Source organism: Camarhynchus parvulus, chromosome 8, assembly GCF_901933205.1.
Source record: "Camarhynchus parvulus chromosome 8, STF_HiC, whole genome shotgun sequence".
Classification (NCBI taxonomy): domain Eukaryota; kingdom Metazoa; phylum Chordata; class Aves; order Passeriformes; family Thraupidae; genus Camarhynchus; species Camarhynchus parvulus.
Genome location: NC_044578.1, coordinates 11,556,501 through 11,577,741, shown reverse-complemented (window position 1 = coordinate 11,577,741; position 21,241 = coordinate 11,556,501). Strand labels below are relative to the sequence as shown.

The 21,241-nt window shown below is 36.6% G+C and overlaps 1 protein-coding gene across 2 annotated transcripts in view; it reads right to left on the bottom strand.

Moving 5' to 3' along the window:
• AK5 (adenylate kinase 5) overlaps nt 1–21,241 on the bottom strand; it is a 98,369-nt gene that overhangs the window by 39,261 nt on the left and 37,867 nt on the right. For both annotated transcript variants that reach the window (XM_030953965.1, XM_030953964.1), the window contains exon 7: nt 3,005–3,095. In XM_030953965.1, coding sequence (XP_030809825.1) covers nt 3,005–3,095 — 91 coding nt within the window. The remainder of the gene's footprint in view (nt 1–3,004; nt 3,096–21,241) is intronic.

The following is a 21,241-nucleotide window of genomic DNA, read 5'->3' as shown; positions in this document are numbered from 1 at the left end:
CAAGTTAAAAATTTAAGAAAGCCCATGAAAGTTCAACTACCATGGAGAAATAACTTGCCAGCATGTGATCTGAAAAGGTACCCTTGGGGCTTAAAGTATGTTTCCTTGATTGCATGAATAAAGTTAAGGAAAGCGACACCTGGTCACTTTCATGTGCCCTGTGTTTTCCTTAGAGGAAAAAAGAGAGGATTTTATTAGGTGCAGTATAGCACAATTAAAAAATAAGGCAGTTGAAAGTTTTTATTAAATCCCCATTAACTGAATCATCAGGTCTCTGGGGAGGAACAGGCTGAAATGCAATCCCTTTTTTTGCCATGTTTTATGTCTTGACACTGAAGGTGTCTTTCATAAAAACTTGTCTTGTGAGGAATCCAAGAGGATCCAGTGACACAGCACAGAGGACAAGGTTAATTAAAGGTGGCTGCAGTTGTACAAGGATGTGCTGACAGGTGCTACCCCTACCTCTCAGGGACAGAGAGGTACATGGCTGTGCTCAGTCACTTCCTTCACCATGAGGCTGTATTTCATGTTTTATGCTGTATTTTCCATAATGTTTGTTGCTCCTGAGCTGAATTGCACAATATTGATCATGGAAAGCTGAGAGAGTGTGGCTGTCATAGGCAGGTGTGTAATTCCTACCGCAGAGATGCAGCCCAAAGCCCAGGGGATCATGGCTGTAAAGTCTCTGGTCCTATAAAACACTTCAGTGTTTTAAGCCTGGCTTCATGGCACTTTCTCTGAAAATGTGTTCATCCTTAAGTTGTCACAAATGCAAATGTCAAGCATTGCTTTTTCACAGTTCACTAAATTAATTTATACAATGAAAATAGACTGTACTGATCTCTCTAAATTTATCTGCAGTTGACTTCACTTCCCATCACAAGGTAGCTATGACCCATCATGCAAATTAATTAAGTCTGCTCCTTGGACCATTTGTGTTTAGCAAATCAGCTAATGAATTTCCAATCTTTGCTTAAATACATTACTTATTTTGAATCCTGCTAGCAATTCTATTCAGTATGGTTCATTGGCTCAAATATGCCCATACTCATATTTTAACAATGATAGTATTCACACAGTTCAGCACTGACTGTCATAAAAGCAATCTAAGCCTATCCCATGAAACATACTTCTTCTCTTAATAACAAGTTTAAACTCAATAAAATAAAAGTGTCTTTTTATGTTATGGAACGTGCTCTGATGCACCATCTAATAACTCAATTAATACATATTGCATACAAGCATTTGGGCAAGACAAATGCTTAGAAGATAAATTTCAAGTGGAATATTATAGAAATAATTTGTTGAAGCACTGATTAGCATTAGAATGATTAAATTTTAATTTTCCTCTCAGTAAGATGCTTCTAATACAAATTTACTGCAACCTTACACTGTTGAGTTTCATGACAGGTTGTTGCTCTTGGCAACAGTCTTAATATGTTGTAGAAGGCAACAATGAGAAAATTGTATTTTCATCTATAAACATTTCAGTTGTTTTCTTTTGGTACATATTGTTACAAAGTTGATTACAACTGGATTTTACAGGTATAACATGAATTAGATTGATGTGGAGGCATGAAAATATTAGAAATACTATGTTTATGTTTGCTACAAGGAACTACAGTATACTGCAATATAACTAATAAGACAAGAAGACAAGAAGTGAGATCAAGACATCCTGGAATTGCAACATCTGGAAATAAAACACCTGATCTCATAAAAACCTTCATAGAACCCTCAAATCTCCTTATTATTATCAGTGCTCAAAGTGGGCACTATTAGGTGAATGTGGCATGGCATCTGCTCATGGCTACCCAATTATTTTGGTGAGGGAAAAGTCTGATCTATTTATTAAATAGATCAGACTTTTGAGGAACTGACTGGAACTCATCCAGAATCACAAACAGTTTGTGCAAATTGCTTAGCTCTTGTCAAGCTGTTTGTCAGAGCTTGCACCTTTATGACACTTCTTTCCTCTTCCTCCTGTCCAGAATTTAAATCAGTTAGGGGATCCAGAGGCAATTATCAACACAATGTTGTACAGTGGGAATGCCATTTTAGGTTTGTGATCAACCTGTTGCCTCTATGAATAAGGCTAAGCACAAAATAAATAAGTGTGCCATCTAACAGAGAAAGAAAGTAATCTTTATTCTTGTGCCTCTTATCTGAAAGGTGACCACTAGAATCCTATGGGCTTTTCAGCTGATGCACTTCTTATAATTCTCATCATCGTCCCCAACCCCAGCTCCCCTTGCTTTCACTGCCCTCGCCCTCCCCACCTCGGTACTTCATCTTTATCTCATTTAGAACATTATCCAAAATTTATTTTTGTGTGCTGGTTCAGAAGGCATTTATGACATCATCTACATATGTAACCCTAGTAGCTGATTTGAAAAACAGCCAGGGATGCCATTGTAAAAGGAAGAAGTGAAGTTACCAAGGAACACTCCTCTGCTGCCCTCAAGCAAAACATTTCTGACAGATGTTACATATTTTCAGTGCTTTGATTTTTAGCTTCAATTCTTTTGCAGTCCTTTGTCTCTCAAAGGCTTTACTTTGAAGATATTCAAGCCTCAGTAAGCATAAATAATAAATAAACAAATAAATAAAATCCCCAAACACGTGACTTATATTCACACCAATTATTAGGCAGGAAGTATGATCATTAATCTCACGGGACTGATTTTCTGGTGAACACCAAGGTATCACTGGAACTGAAACAGCTAATAACTGAAATTGAAAACTTACATCATTTTTTTATTAATAGTATAGCTTAGTGGACTTGCCACAGTATTTCAAGGCTAACTTGTAGATAAAAAAGTTGTTGGATAAGCTATATGAAGTTTCCAGATATAAAGAGATTTTTGTCCCTGATTGTGCAAATGTTTGAGGTTGGTCAAGACTGCTACAGTACCCACATCCAAACTTGAAGAATATGAAAGAGGCATCCCAATGTCAAATGCAGTACAATAAATATGGTTCTTTAAATCTTACATTAACTCACCTGCTGCAGTCTCTTTGTTTGCAAATAGTTTATTGTCAACTGCAGAACTTATGTCAGAGAACACTTCTTCTTCATCTCTGTCTGCGTCAAACTAAAAAAAAAGAAAAAAAAGTTGGCAATCAGGCACTGCTCACTACTTGGCTGAACATCAACATGTACTGTGACTTCTCACCCCAAGCCTTCCTGATAGGAGCCTTTCTATCTTAATGTGCGCAGTTCATTGCTTTAGGCATGAATCATTAAATGTTGACTTTAATTTTGTAAAGTTCTGTCTGACAGGTTTCTTCTTATGGCCAGGTGATGGTGGCAGGGGGGAAGTTCTGCTACAGTAACATGCTTGACAGTGGGTTTGTGATTTTCCTCATGGTATTTATGAATTTTTATTTACTTAGATCATCACATATTCAGATAGATGAGCCTACTATAAATATCAATATATGGAGTTTTCTGACAGGTTCTAGAAATGGAGTTTGAGGGTCTGACCTGAAGACCACTCAGAAGTTCATCCTGCAGCAGTCACCATCTGTCTGGGCAGACATTTACCTAATCTTGAGAAATTCTTCTGCCATTTAGTGTTTGCCACAACTCAAAGCACATAAAAAAAAATCTAAAGCAGAAATTTGTTTTGTTTACCTATTAGACGGATTACACTTTAATTTGTGTCAAAACCAAGGCTTGTGGAAGAATAGCTCTTAAATAAAGCTGTTAACATAACAGCTGTTAATAAAATAAAAGTTTTGGGCAATTCATTATCAATACCCAAGGAGAAGCTTTGGAATGTCCTTGTTGATAGGAAAAGAGTGCTCCTAACGTATGCTGGGGAAGACATATATCATCTTTGTGGGTATGTGTATGCATAAAATCCAGTAAATGGCAATCAGATTGTGTCTGATCGTTATTGTGTAGGTCCCACCACACTTGAAGAGACAACAGACTTGCTTTCTTATTAATAGTATTCCTCTGAATAATCCGGTTCACCATGAAAAAACACATGATCAATCTCAAAATGTTCTAAAGGTTCCAAGAATTTGAAACACCAACTTTCCTATTCAAAGAACACCAGCTGTGCTTCAGCATTCTGAAAAGTCTGAGCTTTGTAATGAAAGCTTATATTGTCACCCAAAGAAAACCAATTATTTGAAGCTTGCACATAGATTCAGTATTCCCCTCACAAAATGAGAATTGTAATATCCTGAGCCACAGGAAGGCAAGGTAGCTTCCATGGAAGAATTATTTTTGAAAGAAACTAAGTAACCTTGTGAGTTCTGTACTTCACTGAAATGCTAAATATTTTAAAATTAAATCCTTTGGTAATTAGTGGAGGCTTGAATAAAAGATAAACGGTACTCAAACAACCCTAGTCACACAGAACAAAGAGCAGTAAATCTTGTATTTTTAGCAGAACCTGTCTAAATCCATAGGTTGCTTTCCTTACTGAAAAAAAAAATCCCTACTTGCTTCAATACATAGCTCTTTGCAACTAAGTCATCTAGGGGTATCTTAAGGGATGTCTCAGTTTAATTATAGTCAAGGCTTATGTTTTATAGAGGTGTAACTTTATTAAACATTAACTGTATTATTGTCTGCATTGTTATATTCTTTATCAGTGATGCAGGAAGAAGCAAAGTATTTCTTCCCTGTGTAGCCAAAGGGGTTTGAGGTCTGACCTTACTTTATGGCCTGTCCCTCCATGAGGCACTAATGGTGTTTTTGTTCTATGCTGTCTCTGTTTTTTGGGGGCAGGAAAAGATTAGGGAGAACCTCAGTGGATAAGAGCATCCCATTTGGAAACCAATCAAAATCTCTGAAAGGTTTCACAAACCTTCCTAAAGTATATTGGTGGGTTGTACTTCGGTTTTATTTTTTTAAGTAAACGATGACTGGCTTAATGATGAATTATCTGGAAAATGTATCTCATTTTCACATGAGCATTGTTGAATTGCAGAGCCTGTCACTGGCATGGTGTTATATAAAAATGATGAAAAATATTTTCTAGATTTTCTCTCGTAAATAATAGCCTTAGGAAATGCAGGTGGTTGCTGCTGCTGGCAGAGATAAAATTATTATTGTTTCTAAATAAGCACCCAACAAATCCTAGCCAACAGAAGGAGCTCCACAGAAAAATTGTCTGCGTTATTGAAAATTGCAAATCTCATCAGTCCATGATGATAAATGGGGGTTTGGTAGTACCATATATTAAGTTAAAGAAAAAAAATTGCAGAATTTTTTCCTCACATCTGTCAGGGGACAAACATCAAGGAAGGTGCAGTTAACTAGAATTTTGGGTGAGGGTGTCATTCAGCCTGGCACTGCCCCTTCAGGGCTGTTTCACCTCCAATGAAACTGCTGGTTTTTGCAGGTGATTTATCTAAAACATTCCCAAAATAGGGGGAGATGCTACTAGCCTTTCAAACTGGAGTACAGGAAAGCTAGTAGACTTGCAGGAAATTCTTGTTTGTGCAGCTTGAAATAAAGTTAGAAATGGAGAAAGCATAAAAAAACCCACAAGCAAACTTGTAGTTAAATAACAGTTAAATAACATCAACAACAGTAGATGAAAATTTCCTCTATTTTAGGACAGGATAGATGTCAATGAAAAGAAAATAAGCCATGTCCAAATTAAACATAACATAACATTGTGGGTTTTGGCACAGGGGTGAAAGTTCCTGGATGCTCAATGCAGTGCCAGTATCCACAGCTGATAAACTGGAGGGGCTTCCAGACAGGCTATAACAATGATCTTTATCCTGTACCTTTCCATGGGAAGGAAAATTTTTAGCATTTTGTATATCCAGAAGACAAAATTGTAAGATGCAAGAATGAAGAGCAAATGAGAAAAATTCAGAATGGAAGAAAACAGCAAAATTTATTCTTTCATCACTGTCTTTACTGCTTAATTTATCCCAATTTGCCATGGATTCCCCATTATTTGAAAATTTTAAATTATTCCTAAGAAGAAAAATAATGATAAAATTAAACTAGGATCTAATTCAGGGAAGTCTGCAGTATTGCTCTACATAGCCAGAACTGTCACCTCGGACTTCATAATCCATTAACCAGGTTCATGGAGGTGAAACACAATTGTTGTTTAGGAAGTGGAAAAATTACCCATCTATTATCACCTGCAGTGAGGAACAATTTCTTCTTAAATAAAAAAAAAGGTTTATCTGCAGAAAATAGAACATGGCTCCTTCTTGTACCATGGTTTTCCCATGCTTTTAAGAGGTATCTAGTGTACAAGCCAGATTGCACCACTGTCCCTTAAGTGTTGGTATTTTTGGTTGAAAAGTTGGCAATCCTAGTAAAAGAAGCAGAGTAATAAGATTGAGGAAGTTATAATAATTTTCAGCAGCTACAAATGTGATGAGAACACACTGTTATTATTCATCCTGATTTAGGCAGGGATTTGCTCCTGAAGGATTGAAAACAAATAAGAACTGGTTCTATTTTACCCTTGGTAATACTAAAAGGTGAAGTGAGAGACACTGTTGAGGGATAGGTGCTGCTTTACCATTTTTGGACACCCACACAGAAATTCCTGCATTATTGCTGTTCCATCCCTAGTTTGCTTCTCTTAATAATTACAATTGACTTGTGCAGTTACTTCTAGAGGGAGTGGAAAGAACAAAAGAAAAACACCAGCAACATGGGAAAACAGCAAAGAAACATGTGAGGAAAAATATATAAAGTAGTATAATAACCACTGGGATGGGGGGTGAGAAAAATTAGTTGAAGACTTGTATAGGAAAACCAATAAGCAGAGGCACTGAAATGAGGCTGGAATGTGCAGACTGGGAGTTCAGGGAACTATTATAATACTATAAATAGTATAATATAATATATAATATAATAAATACTATAATATAATACTATTATAAAGTAGTTTTAGTAATCCACTTAAACAAAACCAAAAAAACTTTCAAAACACCACAAAATGGCAGAATGAGGACATAGGGGAGAGACATTTCTGTCTAATCCATTCTTTATTTCTAATATTTTCATTCTTATCCATCAAATACTCCAAAATCTCAGATTAATTTTTATATTGTATTTTACCACATACACAAAAAACCCTACAACTGAAATTACACTGGAGCTCACCAATGATTTTAAAAATATTATGCAATTAGCAGAGGTCACAAATTGGTATCAGACAGAAATTTAGAACAAAACTGAACTGGAGATATTGACACCATTATTACAATCCTAAGGAATACTCTGCGTTATCTAAAATCAGCACCTTTTTTTTTTTTTAGCACAGGAGTTCCAAAGAGTATTCATAAATAATTGCAGAGTCCTCATATGTGTATCATTAGTTTCTCAAGTTCCACTTGTATTGAAGGATCTGCTGCTGTCAGTGCTACTTGTAAACAAGCATGGGGGTAAATGTTCGGCAGCCCTGAGTGGAGCTGACAGTTCTGCAGCCACTGCTGGCAGCTTTTCTGTATCCCAAACTCAGGTACTCAAAATAGGTGCAACTCAAAGCCACTAATTTTGTATTTTTTCTATTTTTCTATTCACAGACTCCTTTATATTAATTTGGCAGTCCATAAACAATGAAATTACTACAAAACACAGGCTTGGGGTTTTTTTTATTCTTTTCTCTTATTTCATGCCTAAACTCAACAACTTAGTGCCACGGCACACAAGTTGGAGGTGTTGTGGCAGTTTCCCTCTCCTCACAGTAAAATTCCTAAGCCAGCTTCCATGCTTGGAATATTGAACAGAGCAACAGCAAGGAAATGGTAACTCTCACCTGGAAAAACAACAGTAGTAGAAGTAATAGCCTGTCTTTGTACATTTATGTGGAGTAATAGCTTTTGATAGGTAGACAGAGGGAGAATTTCTGTCTTTATACTGTGATCATTTGAGCAACACCTGACTTACAGCAGTTTTCAGCTGATAATAATGAGTGCCTTGGGCTGTGTGGTGGCAAGAGGTGATGGGAAAGACACGGTGCAATTACAGGCCCTTCTAGAGCAGAAAGCAGACAAACTGAAGGAGAGTTATATGTGATTGGGGGTGAGGGGAGAAATCAATAATTTGGTGGCAGGGTAACAGAAAATTAATGGACTTGGGAGGATGAAGCAATTGCTTGTTTAATAGGGAAGCTGATGGTGCCACAGAGTGGGTTTGGAACATATACATTTTTCATAACACTAAGATGCAAAGCCTTTCTGCCTGTGCACATATTCAAGAGCACTGGCTGGTTAATTTTTTTTCCCCAATAAGGATATTCATCTGGAAGGCTGGTGACCACTATGTGGAAAGCAAATGTATTGCTCTTTTATTAACACAATCATTTTTGCATCATGTTCTCCATTCCTTATAGGGACTCTGAGCTTCCAGCGGGCATTATCCTCCACAATATTTGTATCTCTAACTCTGGTAACCTGAAGTCAGTTTAACATAGTCAGTAACAAACAATTCAAATGTTTCAGCTATTTCTCTATACTACCATGACCCCTACTGTAAATATTATAAATATCTTGGAAATCATCAGGTATCAGAACCAAATTAGGCAGCGTATGCATTATTTCACATAGCATTTAAAAGGACATGATTTGCATGCGTTTGCTCTGGGTTATCTGACTTTTCAGATAAGTTGCTTCTAGTACGAACTTTTCAAGCTATAAATACAGCCAGCATCTCTGCATATAAACTCTGTGTGCATATTCACTTTGGAAATCATTGAAAACTTTCACCCTGATATGTATTACATCTGTTCAGCAGCTTCTATAGTAAAGCTGACTATGTTAATAATTTTTGAAGATTAATTGAAATCAAAGAAATGCTTTAGTGTATGAACATATAGAGATCTTTTCTACCGTGGAAGTACAAACACTTTTCCTTATTTTAAAAAATATACATTCCACTGTTGGAGTTATTTTCACTATGCATTTACTTTTTAAAGGAAATTGCTTTTAAAGAGGCAAATGATATTACAAAGAAACAGAACAGTGGTGTTGAGCATGCAGACAGATCACTTCTGAAGAGCTTGAATGGAAAACTTAATTATGGTCTGAGTTAGGAGATGCTCCATGAATTAATTTTTACTCTGTTCCTGTAGAACCCAGGAAAACATTCAGCCTGAGGGAGAAATCATCTTACTCTCTACCTCCACTGGGTCTAGAATAAATTGTTTGATTTTTTACTTTAATGCACCTAACCCCAAAGGAAGGGGAAAGACTGATTACAGAGTCAGGTATGACTCGAAGCTGTCCAAATCCTCACACAGTCTTAACAGCCCTCTGTGCCCTAGCTTGCCTTTCTTATTTACCAGAACTCAGCGATCCTGCAACAATGAAGCATTGATGTAAAATTCAGTATTTTGAAATGTAGACAAAGGGCAGAGAGGTACAAACAAGTGGCATGAAGCTCAGTCAATAAAAGCTGTAATTGTCACTTTGCTTTATAAAGCTCAGGGACATTACAGAAAGATCTAGAATTACCAGCTCTTCCCCAGATGCCTTTGTTTTTTCTTTCCAGAATAATAATGTTTGTCTTCCAGTAGTTTTTCTTCCACCTTTATCTATGAAAGCTCCTATGAGGCTTGGATGTGCCCTTGTTCTTTGGGAATAAACCAGTTAAGGATCAGTTTCTACAGCACAATTCCCTTATTTCTTCCAGTACCCCATGAGATGAATACTGGAATATTCACATTCCCAGAGCACCCAGTTCAGTGAAACAGCTCTGATCACCAATATGTTCATATGTTCATATACATGCTTTCCTCAATACCTTTTCTTTTATTAATTTTGACTGCAATGGCACTTCTCAGGCAGAATGAGCCTTATAACTAAATGCTGTTAACCAGTATGTTTGTGTGCAGAAAGACTTTTCCTGATTAAAGTTTTTAAAAACCATACATTTCCCCTGCCTATAGAGCTCCTGTGTCACTCTTGTTTAAAACAAAACCAAATAATTTTCTAGCATCAGCTCCCACAGTATGTACAAATCACAGACCGGCATCCTGAATAAATATACAGTCACACTGGCTTCCCCAAAAGGTCCAATGTGCAACAACTGTAATTCAAATAAGAAAACAAAAAAAAAACTTAGAAAAAATCAGAAATAAAAGACATTTCTTCCTTTAAATACTATTTTCTTTTATTGACAGTTTGCACTTAATTTCAAAGAAAAGCACTGATGCTGCTGCCAAATACAGCCAAATATTTCCCTTTCAAGATCAATAGCATTTCTCCTGTTGGCTTTTTTGGAAGAGATTTTGAAAGCAAAATACAAAAATATTGTTGTCTGGTCTTTTTACTATTAGATGACTTGATAACAATTATTACCAAAAATATAATTTTTGCCTATGTATCATCACAATTTTCTAAGGAAGAATGCTACCATCTGAAACCTAACAAAAAATGCCCTGAGTCAATTTCAGCTGCAAATTTAGCCAGTTATTCAAGCACGAGGTCTAATGACTCAGCTGCAAGAACAAGTATAGGGTAAACCATAGGCTAAAGCATTGGATGATGTGGGTGTTTCATATGCAAAATCTGCATTTAAGTCAAGAAATAATGTGACATTTTTAGTCATCTAGGACCTTAGTAAGACAAATAATTGCAATAGCTGTAGCTTTTTAAAATGGAATTTCACACTGTAAGAACTGGAATGTTTGAAAATTTTTGAATTTTCTATTTTCCTTGGCAGACAAAAATAATTTTTAATTCTCAGTTACACAGTTCCTCTGTATTAACTAAATTCTGACCCAGAATAAGCAGCATTTCCACTGAGGGTCTCTATATTAATAAACTTCATAAATGGTAGTGAAATCCTTGATAATAAGCCGTCCCTTGGTCACCTCAAGCTAAAAAGTACGAAATTTTCATGAAATAAATTATTTATCCCTAGAAGTAGGACTCCTATCAAAGAGGATAATATTCAGCAGATGTCAGTCTGAGTTCAGGATGGCTCATAAAGCCAACTTCCAATTGTGCTGCTGCAGGAAGGATTTGAGTTTGTTTCCTGCAGCAAGAAGCAAGACACTGCTATTTTAATTTCTGTACCAGAAAGTTCTGTTTTGACATCTAAATTATTGGAGCATGTTGTTTCAGAGCAAAAAGGAGACTACTTGATTTATAAATGAAAGCTGGCAAGCTGAGGAGACACTGACAGAAACGATTGCTTTAGTCATCACGGAATATGACATTCTTGCATCCAGCATGTATTTTTTGGAAACAAATGTAGGACAAAATCCCACATGATTATGTAGGCTGAAAGCATTTTTTAAATATCATAAAACACGTGGATGAAGTGGAACTGATTGACATAATTTGTTTAACTTTTTTAAAGCTTTTGACAATATTTCTTCCCAGAGGCTATTAAATGAAATATAATTTTAGGGAAGCTCTAACTAATAAAATTAATTTATTTTTAAAAGCATTATAAGTGTCCAATAAATGTCTTGGCATAGAGAATGGCCAATGTGTTGGTCAGAAAACTGGAAAGCACAAATTAGAAAAATAACCTTCACCATGAAAATTAAATCTGAGAAGGGATAGGGATGTGGAAAAGAAATGCATGTAATGTGACAATAATGTGTGTTGCAGGAGAAAAATGAAAACAAAGACCCAAGAAAGATCAAAATGAAGACTCTGTAAGTTTTCTTTTATTAGAATTTCACAACTTTCCTTTTGGCTGTTTGTTTGAGCTAAGTGCTTTACAGATTGCCTGAAACTCCAATACTGGGGATCTAATACCATAGTTAGTATTAATATATTGTTAAAGTATAAATAATTTACTGCAAAAGCAAGCTAAGCAACCTATATTGAGTATTCATATAAAATTATCTAAAAAACTGCTGTAACTGACTTTTCCTTCAATATATGCAGAAAATTAGAGCTTTTGATATTCTAAACCAGAATCCACCAGTTTACATTTACTGAGCAGTAATTATTTTATAATTGGGGGTTTTCTCTGTATTAAAATAGTTTTGGCGACAGCTCTCCATCAGGGCAGCTCCTTCGCCACTGCTCTGGTTTCCTGTTGGGTGAGACACACGGCGCTGCTCCTCACATTTGCTGCCTTGTGCTAGTATGGGTGGTTCTGGCTGTTTCAACCCTCGATTGCTTTGCCAGAATAAGTTGCATCTTGCAGCTGCATCGTGGCATTAATTTCTACTGGGACCCCAGCAAAACGTGGGCAACAAATTACAAAATTAAGTGCATTCAAAGTGTTTGTCTTTGTAATATAAACGAGCTAAAAGTACACAAAAGGTCTGCCTCTGTCAACCTTTCAGTGTTGTAGTAATGACTGGGACTTAAACAGTGACTAGAAATAGTCGCTACTTAGAAAATTCAGCAACCATATATTGTTTCTAATTTACCTTAAGATAAGAAATGTGTGATTTATGTTTGCCTTTATTATTAAAATTTTGCTACTGATAACAATATTACTCAAACCATTCATGTGATCCAGAGTGAATGGCATAGGCTCTGGACCTGGCACTTACAGAAAACAGGAACTTAGTATTTTGTGTCACTTGGAAAACAGGAACTTAGTCTTTTGTGTTAATATATTCAGCAAATGTAAGAAGTTCTAAAAGCAATTTGTAGGGATAGAACAAGTTTATTATTAAGATTTTTGATGTTTAGTTTTGATTACTTGGGTATCTTTAAGCCTTCATTTATGAAGATATCTTCCACTGCACTTTTTTTCTGTTTAGAATTCTAATTAAAAAGAACACATTAAAGAAATTGAAGGTTTGTTTACTTTTGCAGTGAAACAACTTAAAGTGGGAAAAAAGACAGTGTGAATACATCCTTTTTTTTTTTTTTTTGGCATATGAAAGGGATTGGGGGGATTTTATGTACCTATTCTCCCACGTAGTTTAAGCTGTAGGGAGATAGAAAATCAAATATTTTGAATGTTCCTTTCTCTTTCTATAACGTTTTTGCTTTAATTTTGAATAAAATTACTCGGATAATTTGACAGTAAAAATATGTTTTAACAAAAAAATATTTAAATGGGTTCCCACCGAAAAGCTCCGAATTAGTAATCACTAATACAATTCCAATTATCTCCTTTTGCATATCCCAAATATTATTAGCTCTTGTAACTCTTAGAGAGTATTATATCAAAGGTAAATTATTTTTTCACTCTAAGGGTCATCATCCTCTCCAATAGGCACGATAAATGTTAAGGAGGAAGTATCAATACTCATTCCATCTAAAAGTGGACTTGTGAAATTTCTAGAACCAACAACAAGATTTACAGTTTTCAAGACAGTTCAGATATGCTAGTTTTTAAAATTAGTTTTCTGAATCTGTAAATCAAACAATGAATATGTTTTGTACAGCCATTATTGCTAAAAAAGAAACAAAATTTCCTATAGTTTGTACTATGGTGTTCTAGTTCCCAGAAGCTTTTGGAAGTCAGTGTCCAAACTTCCAGAGAACTGTCATCTCTTATTTGATTCTATTAGTTTTGAGAGTAGTCTCTACTAAAATAGAAGAAAAATAATTCGGAGGCAGATCCTAATTATTTGTAAAGTGTACTCTCTATTTAAATTATGCCACGGGAGATGGGGAACTGACTAAATACAAATACTCCATAAAACAAAAGATCTTGCAGACCCTTGTACAGTGATCAGAATAGCCCCCGTTTCCTTAAAAGCCCTTCAGTGGATCTGAGGAGGTTGCTGGCCTCCCCCTCCCTGCAGTGTGGGAGCCAGCAGTCTGCAGAGAGCCCATTAGCTGCTGGCTCTGCAAGCACTTGCTGTTGCATACCAGCTAATTTAGCTCAACACTCCTCTGCCTCGTGTAATGAGACCCTTGGTACTTCCCTGTATGTAATTTCCAGCAGGCTCCCTGCACACCCTCCTCTCAGGGCAGCACAACTGCTGTACACACAGAAATAGTCACTGGAGAAGGCTGAGACACTCTCTATGTGCTTGTCCTCATCCGTACTCAAGTGAAGAAGTTCTCACAAGCTTCTATTCCTGCTTAAGAATTTTTTATTTGTCCTTTTTCATCCTCGAGCCAAATCATGTACTCAAAAAGGTTAGATTTAGGCCTTGTTTCATATGGCAAATATCAAGGCACTTTTTTAAAACCAATTGGCAAAGGTCCCCACGCTTTTGTAATTCATGGGGAAAAAGGGAATCTTGCAGTTTTGTTTTAAATTTTCTCAATGTAAAAATATCAACTGTTACCTTTAACCTCAAAAAAGAATTGATATTTACAAGCTTTGTTATCAGATTGGGGTTATAACAAACTGTTGTGCAGCCTTAATAAGAAGCTATGAAATAAATTCTTTCAAAAGTTCCCACTAACATGAGTGGTGGTTGAGCTCAGGGTTTCAGCAGAGGCATCTTCCCAAGAAACACTAACATGGTTTCTGTTGACAAGTGCTGACCTAACCCATGAGAGAATATCCAAATTTGTTTAACTTATTCTCTCTTACACTTATCCTACTAAATTTACTGATTTTTCCGAGGAGTGGTCTCCTGGCTATAGTTCAAGGATATAATGAATAGTCCTTAAAACCAAGCTCATTTCAGAATTCACATGGCTCCTGACCCTCTTTCTAAAGATCAAGAGATATGAGGGAACCTGAAATGCATAAATGAAGAAAACCCGCTGTTCACAGTACTGGAACTGAGCTCATTTGTATCTTGCACCCCATGAACAAGGTCAGAGATGAAAGTTAAAGTACCCACAAAACCTGTAATGGCCATTACAGCAGACTGAGGCAACATAGAGCCTGACAGAGAGCAGAGAGAATGTTCTTGCAAAAGAAACAGAAATTACTGCCTTGGGGTAATGTGAATCTGTATTATGTAGAATCTATCTGGTGAAATTCTTGCAGTAAGGTGCAGACACAAAGAGGATTGCTGGAGATTTTTTTCCGATGTCTTAGGGACCAATACTTTTAATAAGCAACCTGATAAAGAGCTGTATTGCCCACATTCTAGGTTCCCTTTTAGTGAGGATTCTGCATTTACAGAGAAGTCTGTTCTTTTCAACAAAGCAGACCAAAAAAAGCCCAGAAGGCAGGAGATGGCAGGAACCTAAGAAAGTATATTTTCAAATTGTCTAATTGGCATCTTGCAGTGGTAAGAGAGGGAGATGACCTTGGCATTAGAAAAACTACAGTGTTACCAAAATACAGTGGATGGTATAATACAAGAAAAGATGAGACCTGGGATGCTACACAGAGCAGAGAATTTTGAAGTCCTGGTATTGAAAACATGCATGTGGAGCTTCAATTTGACATTCTGATTAAAAACAGGAGGAAAAATTCAGTGGAGTACGTAATGAAAAAAATATTAAGATTTGCCTAAAAACAATGTAGTTTTAGCAATTTTACTTTTAGCAAAACTGATCAAGAGTTGGCATATTTATGAACAATCCTAGATATAAATAACTGATCGTAGCAAGTTACAGTGAAAAGATGTTACATTTTGTGCATTAATTCTTCATTTCTTTTACTGTGACTGGTTTGACTGACTGTTGGCACAAAAAGAGATGAACAGTTGAGAATGGGGACAGCAGCTCTTCCTTTACAGAAAATGACAATAATTTTGACTTCAGTGTTATAGTTATGTCTTGTGAGGCTTCTTTTCCTGATGTATTATTTAAGTAGATTACTGAACTGCAGAATGTGATATGGTGACAACAAAGTAAACAGTTGTATTCACTGGCCATTAATGAAACAAACTGCAGTACTATGTAAGATGGAAAGATACATTCCAGTGTTTACTCTGGAAGAAAGATGATAACTGAGCTGAAGGATACAGAAGCATATATAGTTATAGCAAAGACAAACCACACAGGATTCACAAGAGAGTCTCTGACAAGGATTTTAGGTTATGTCTACGTGGTAAAAAGTGATGCTGTGCAAAGACATTCGTGCTAACACTAAATGAGGTACCACAGTTAAAAGAAGCACAAAATAGCCATATTAGTTGTTTCTGATGCGCAAGTATCAGTGAATGTAAGGAGCAAGGATATATTACCTCAGTGAAATGCTGAGTTGACACAATAGTGGTGTTTTTCTAATTAGGAAGCATTTCATACTTTTCTTCAAAGCACTGCTTGGTAGATATTCTTTAACTGCACTAGAAAAAATAAAAAGTCCTCCAAAGAGCTATCAGAAATGCTCAAAAGGAAATTCTGCAATGGGGAGAATGCCCTAGGGGAAGGCTGTAGTTCTCACTTCAGCGCTGTCTAGTGCAGTGTGTAGCCTGAGTCACACAATGGATGAGTAACTTTGCAGCTTTCTCAGTTCTCCACTTACACTGTAGCTGCAGCTAACCCTGTTAAGCCTAAATAAGACTCCAGAATACAGGAGTAAGCCCATAATGTTAAGAGCACCAGACTTTCTGCTGACACTTAAATGGCTTCCATCATTACAATACCGGCGCATTCACAAATCTGAATGCATGTATCTTTATGACACATTAAAAAATAAGAACATTTTGGGTCTCCCCTCTCTTTCAGGGTACATCTACAGGAAAGAAGGAACAGGAGCAAATGCAGAAATAATCCCAGAATGGTACGTGATTGGATTACTAGAGGCCAATTCACTCAGTCTCATTTTGCCCTTCAAATCAAAGCTGAGAATAGTATGGCAGAAAAAACGTTCAGTTGCCACTTGCATAAGGAAATAGAAATAGCTAACAACAGCTAATGACAGCAACTTAGATGCTATAAGCAGTGATAGATTCAGAAAATAAGGATGTTAATTAAACACTGGGACTGTAGAGTACAAGCTATCAGATGTAGTAACATTTTTATAGGACTGTGAGTGTGAGAGCTGAAAGACTGTCTTGATTCTACTGAAGTAGCAACTTTCATGAGTTAATATGCAAATTTTCTCCACTGAATGACAACAAAGTGGTTTTGCCATAAAATCATGAAGTCACTGACTATGAACTTTTCACTGGTGGGAAGATCCACTGGTGGCAATTAGAGCTGGAAATCACTAGTGGAACTTTCGGTAAGAAATTGGTTTTTTATTGTTTACAGCAAGGCAGGGCTGAAATGCAGCTTTGGTTTTTCAGATGGATGTTCACAAAATCAGCTGTGGTTCAGGATAGGAAAATTTGCTTATGCACGATAAATATTCCTGATTCAATACAAAAGGTCTTCTCAGAGGAGAGATATTTTTTCCGATCTAGTTTCTTAATATATCTCATCTAAATAAGAAAAATTAATCTTCTTTAAACATCACTTTAACTACAAGAATGAAATTAGAAGCTGCTATTCACCCAAAGGACACAGCTTAATTACCTTAAGATGAACTGTTTAAAATAACTTGAAGAATATTTAGGACATCTTATTTTAAACATCTTCTACAGTTCATTCCTCTGCATGATAACTTGGCTTAATTACTTATCTCAGTTTTAGTTTCAGATCTGTAACAAAACAGTCTGTTAATTTTAAACGTGTATCAGCTTTCACCGTGCCAGAAATGGATAAAATCTGGGATAGTATGGGTGTCAAAACCAACATTCCCTCTCTCTGGGGTTCCTAAATCAGCTTGGCCCATGCACTCATCACTGCCTAATTCTATAGCCAGGCTGGTCAAAGTTTGTTTATTTTTTTTTTCAAAGTCATCTGCCTCATTCAAGTCGCTGGGTGTACAAAAGGCAGGGCAGGTTTCAAATAGCTGGTTGCTGTTTAAATTACAATACTTTTGAAGTTAGAACAGAACATAGTATTGCACTGACACTATTCACCTCAGCAAAGAATTTCTACCCTCAAGGTTTCTCTGCATGCTTCTATGTACACAGATGGCAAGTTTCCATCCTTGGTCATTCTCTGGCAGACATTGGTATGTCTGATGTACTTGTTGACATAAAGCATAAAATGGGAGACTGAAAATATTTTGAAACTTGGAAGTGTTTATGGTGCACATGCTTCTATATATGCACAAATTACTCATCTATCATTCCCATATAAAATGTACATATATTTACAAACAGTTTGTTTACACTCATTTCTAGATAAAATTCATTTATGGCCCTTCTTTGTATGTTCTTCAAGACCTGACTAAACAGCAACACATAAATAGAGCTGAGATGTAGTGTAAAACCTAGCAGTGATTGGAACATGGGAAACTTGATCTCTAGTTCAGCAGTTTTACAGGAAACAGCTCCAGGTTCTTGCTCTTAGCCCAGTTTTTCTGCAGAAGTGCTGTCAAATATAGGAGAGACACAGAAAACCTTAATTTTCAGTGACTTTCTGTGACTGCAAAGCTCTGGTTACTTGTTTTAGGCTTCAACTTACCTTTCACTGCTTTGAATCACCAAAAAATGAATATGTGATAGTCCTTATTTTCCATCCCACCTCTAATTTTCCCTCTACATAAATTTACAATTATTATATAACCATATACATTCATGGAGCTAAATAAAGTCTCTAAATAGAGTCTCAGAGGGAGACTTCTGAATCTCAAACAAAACCTCTGGTCTCAAGGTTCCCACAAACAGCTGCCTACATTCCTTGTTTGATTTGAAAAGGTCCTAAAACATTGAAGGTTTGCTCCAGATGCTCCAGACTGTCTGGGCTCCTCTTTGCATGTCCACTTGGTCATGCCCAAGAAGCCAGAAGTGCTCTGAAGATCTATGTAGTAGTCAGGTTAAAAACACATCAAAAATCTTCATTAAAGACTGTGCTTATGGCAGCTGTATTTTTAAAACTACTGAGAGGCTTCTGAAAATATTTTGTTGGCATTGGACCAATTAATAGGAAATCTCAGCTCAGTATCCTCTAGAAAACAAAGGAGGTTCAAATCCCCATCTGTGACCTGTGGGGAGAAAGGCCATGCTCAGATACCAATGAGGCTACATCAGAGGCAAACCATTCCTGCCAAGTCTGTATCACTTTGCAGCCGAGGACGCAAGATCCAGGCATCAGATGGCACGTAAATGAGATTCTGAGCTTGCAACAGGGAGGTGAGAGCACATGGGGGAGGTGGTGGCTAACAATCCCTATTCCTAGCAGCATTTCAGGGAAGGAGGAGTGGGATTTTTAAAATTCTCTTTTTAACGATTGTTTAATGCAAAAACTGAATGGATGCGCGCAAATATTGGCACTGACAAAACAAAGGCATCTACTCGTCCTGTGCTCTGCCAAACCAGATGCATGTTCCTCTACTGAGGAGAAGATTGTCTCAGCTGGATTCTGGTTTGGGAGACATGCCTGGCAGAGGCTGCCATTAGGACCTGGAAAGCAGGGTGAGAGTGCCTATGAAGCCTTTCAGAAGAGTTTGCTATCAGTGAGATTTGAATAGACCCTGGGAGCTGCTCAAAGGACTTCAGGACCCACATTTCTCTAGGGATGGGCTTAAAATTAAATGAAGAATGAGTAAGTGCAAGGCTTTTGGAATCAGCACTCTGAAGCAAACAAATAAAAAGCCCAAACCAGCATCTCAAGTTGGGCAGCTGTATGATAACAGAGAAACTTTAGAAATAAACTATATCTTCAGCAGCATTTTGATAAGTCACAGCCTTTACATAAAGTTCATGTCAGTGTGCAAGTTCTATAGTAAAACTCTTTTTTTAACTAAAACAAGAGAAACAATTTATATAACACAGTTCCATGGGGAATTTTTCTGTGACAGTTGACAGCCATTAGGCTTGTTTGATGCTTATGAGGGCAGACAGCTACTTCCCTCACCCGCAACTGTTTAACTTCTAAATTTGTGCTCAAAATCCATTTCCAGCTTCAGCTACTTTTTCTGGGTTCTCCTTACTTCTCTGACTAATCTGAATGTCATTTTAATGTTTTCATAAGCATGGTAAATTCCCTAAAAGGACAAGTGGAACAATGAAGATATCAGAGAAATCCACATTTCCTGAATGCCATGGAATGCTGTCTTGTTCTGGCTGTTTAAATAAGGACCAGAGTCTTCTTTAATGTTTAGTATTTTTGTCTCACTACAGTCTTTTATTTTTTCCCCTTAAATGCACACAGACTTATTAATGTATCAAGGTTGACATTGCAGCTCTAAGATTATGTAGATTCACTGTCAATAAGGCAGACTGGACCAAATCCTGCCTCCAGTTGCAGAAACTTCTGCTGCTACAACAATGAGCTCTGTAAGCTTTTTTTCTGTCTAGACCAAGAGATATGTTCTACAAAGAACAGCTAAGCTCTCTCAGAGCAGATTTAATAACTGTTGACCAAAAAAATTTTTGCAACCCAGTGATCTCCTCTCCAAGAACTACACCATTATCTATAGTGGATTACAGTCCACATAAATGGGATATCTGGACTGTGTCCAGAACTGAAGTTCTCTGCTGAACATTAGAGTACTTGAGGTCACCTATGTACCTACATGTTCTCCCTCTTACAATTTAATCAAACTAGTATCTCCCCACCACCACCAGGTAATTTGTGTGCAGTTATTTTCTAGGCAAAAAATACATAATGTTTTAACATTTGTTAAAAGTTCCTGAAACAGTAAATGGCAGCATATGCATCTATTTACATACTCCCTGTCCAATATTGTGTTGTTATACTCTTGGTAACTTCTGAATTTAAATTTGAGTTAAGTCAGGTTCTGATTTGTTAGATTACTGACAGATTGTTAAAATGAATTTTAAACACAGACTGTGTGTTCGTGAAAATATCACATATTTACTTCTGTTAATTATAATGAACTTTACATATGATTATTTCAAAGAGGGAGTTTTTCAGAAAGGACAGAGTTGCATTTCCCTATTTCTTAGAAGTATTGTAGGTGGGAGCCTCACCTCTTTCCATAAAAACAGAAATCAGGATCAGACTGTGAGAGCAGGTACACCAGGCACAGACTGAGAACATAAGGCATACAGAGCACCAAGCAAGTACAACCTGGGTACTGTAGCAAATTATTACAGATCATGTGAAAAAAAAAAAATGAAGGGGAACACTTACACCGAAGGAACCTAACCAGTAAGAGCTGAAATGAAGAATGTGGCTCTCAATTCTATTAACTAAAGTATGTTAAAAGCAGTATGAAATAACTGTTGGAGCAGGAAAATGAATAATCTTTGAGAATTTAGATTTTTATTTCTTGCTCATAGATTATAATTTTATATATATATAATGCCTGCTTATTAATAATATTTAGTGATATTTCAGTGAATTTTTATATTCTTTTTTTGATTGTTATTGATGAAGAACAACATATTTATTAAGTAGATGTATAAAATATGAGCTGTGATTCTAAAATTATAACACTGAAAGACAAATGGTCCTGCTTCTCTCCCCTGAGTAGAATAGTGATGCTGGC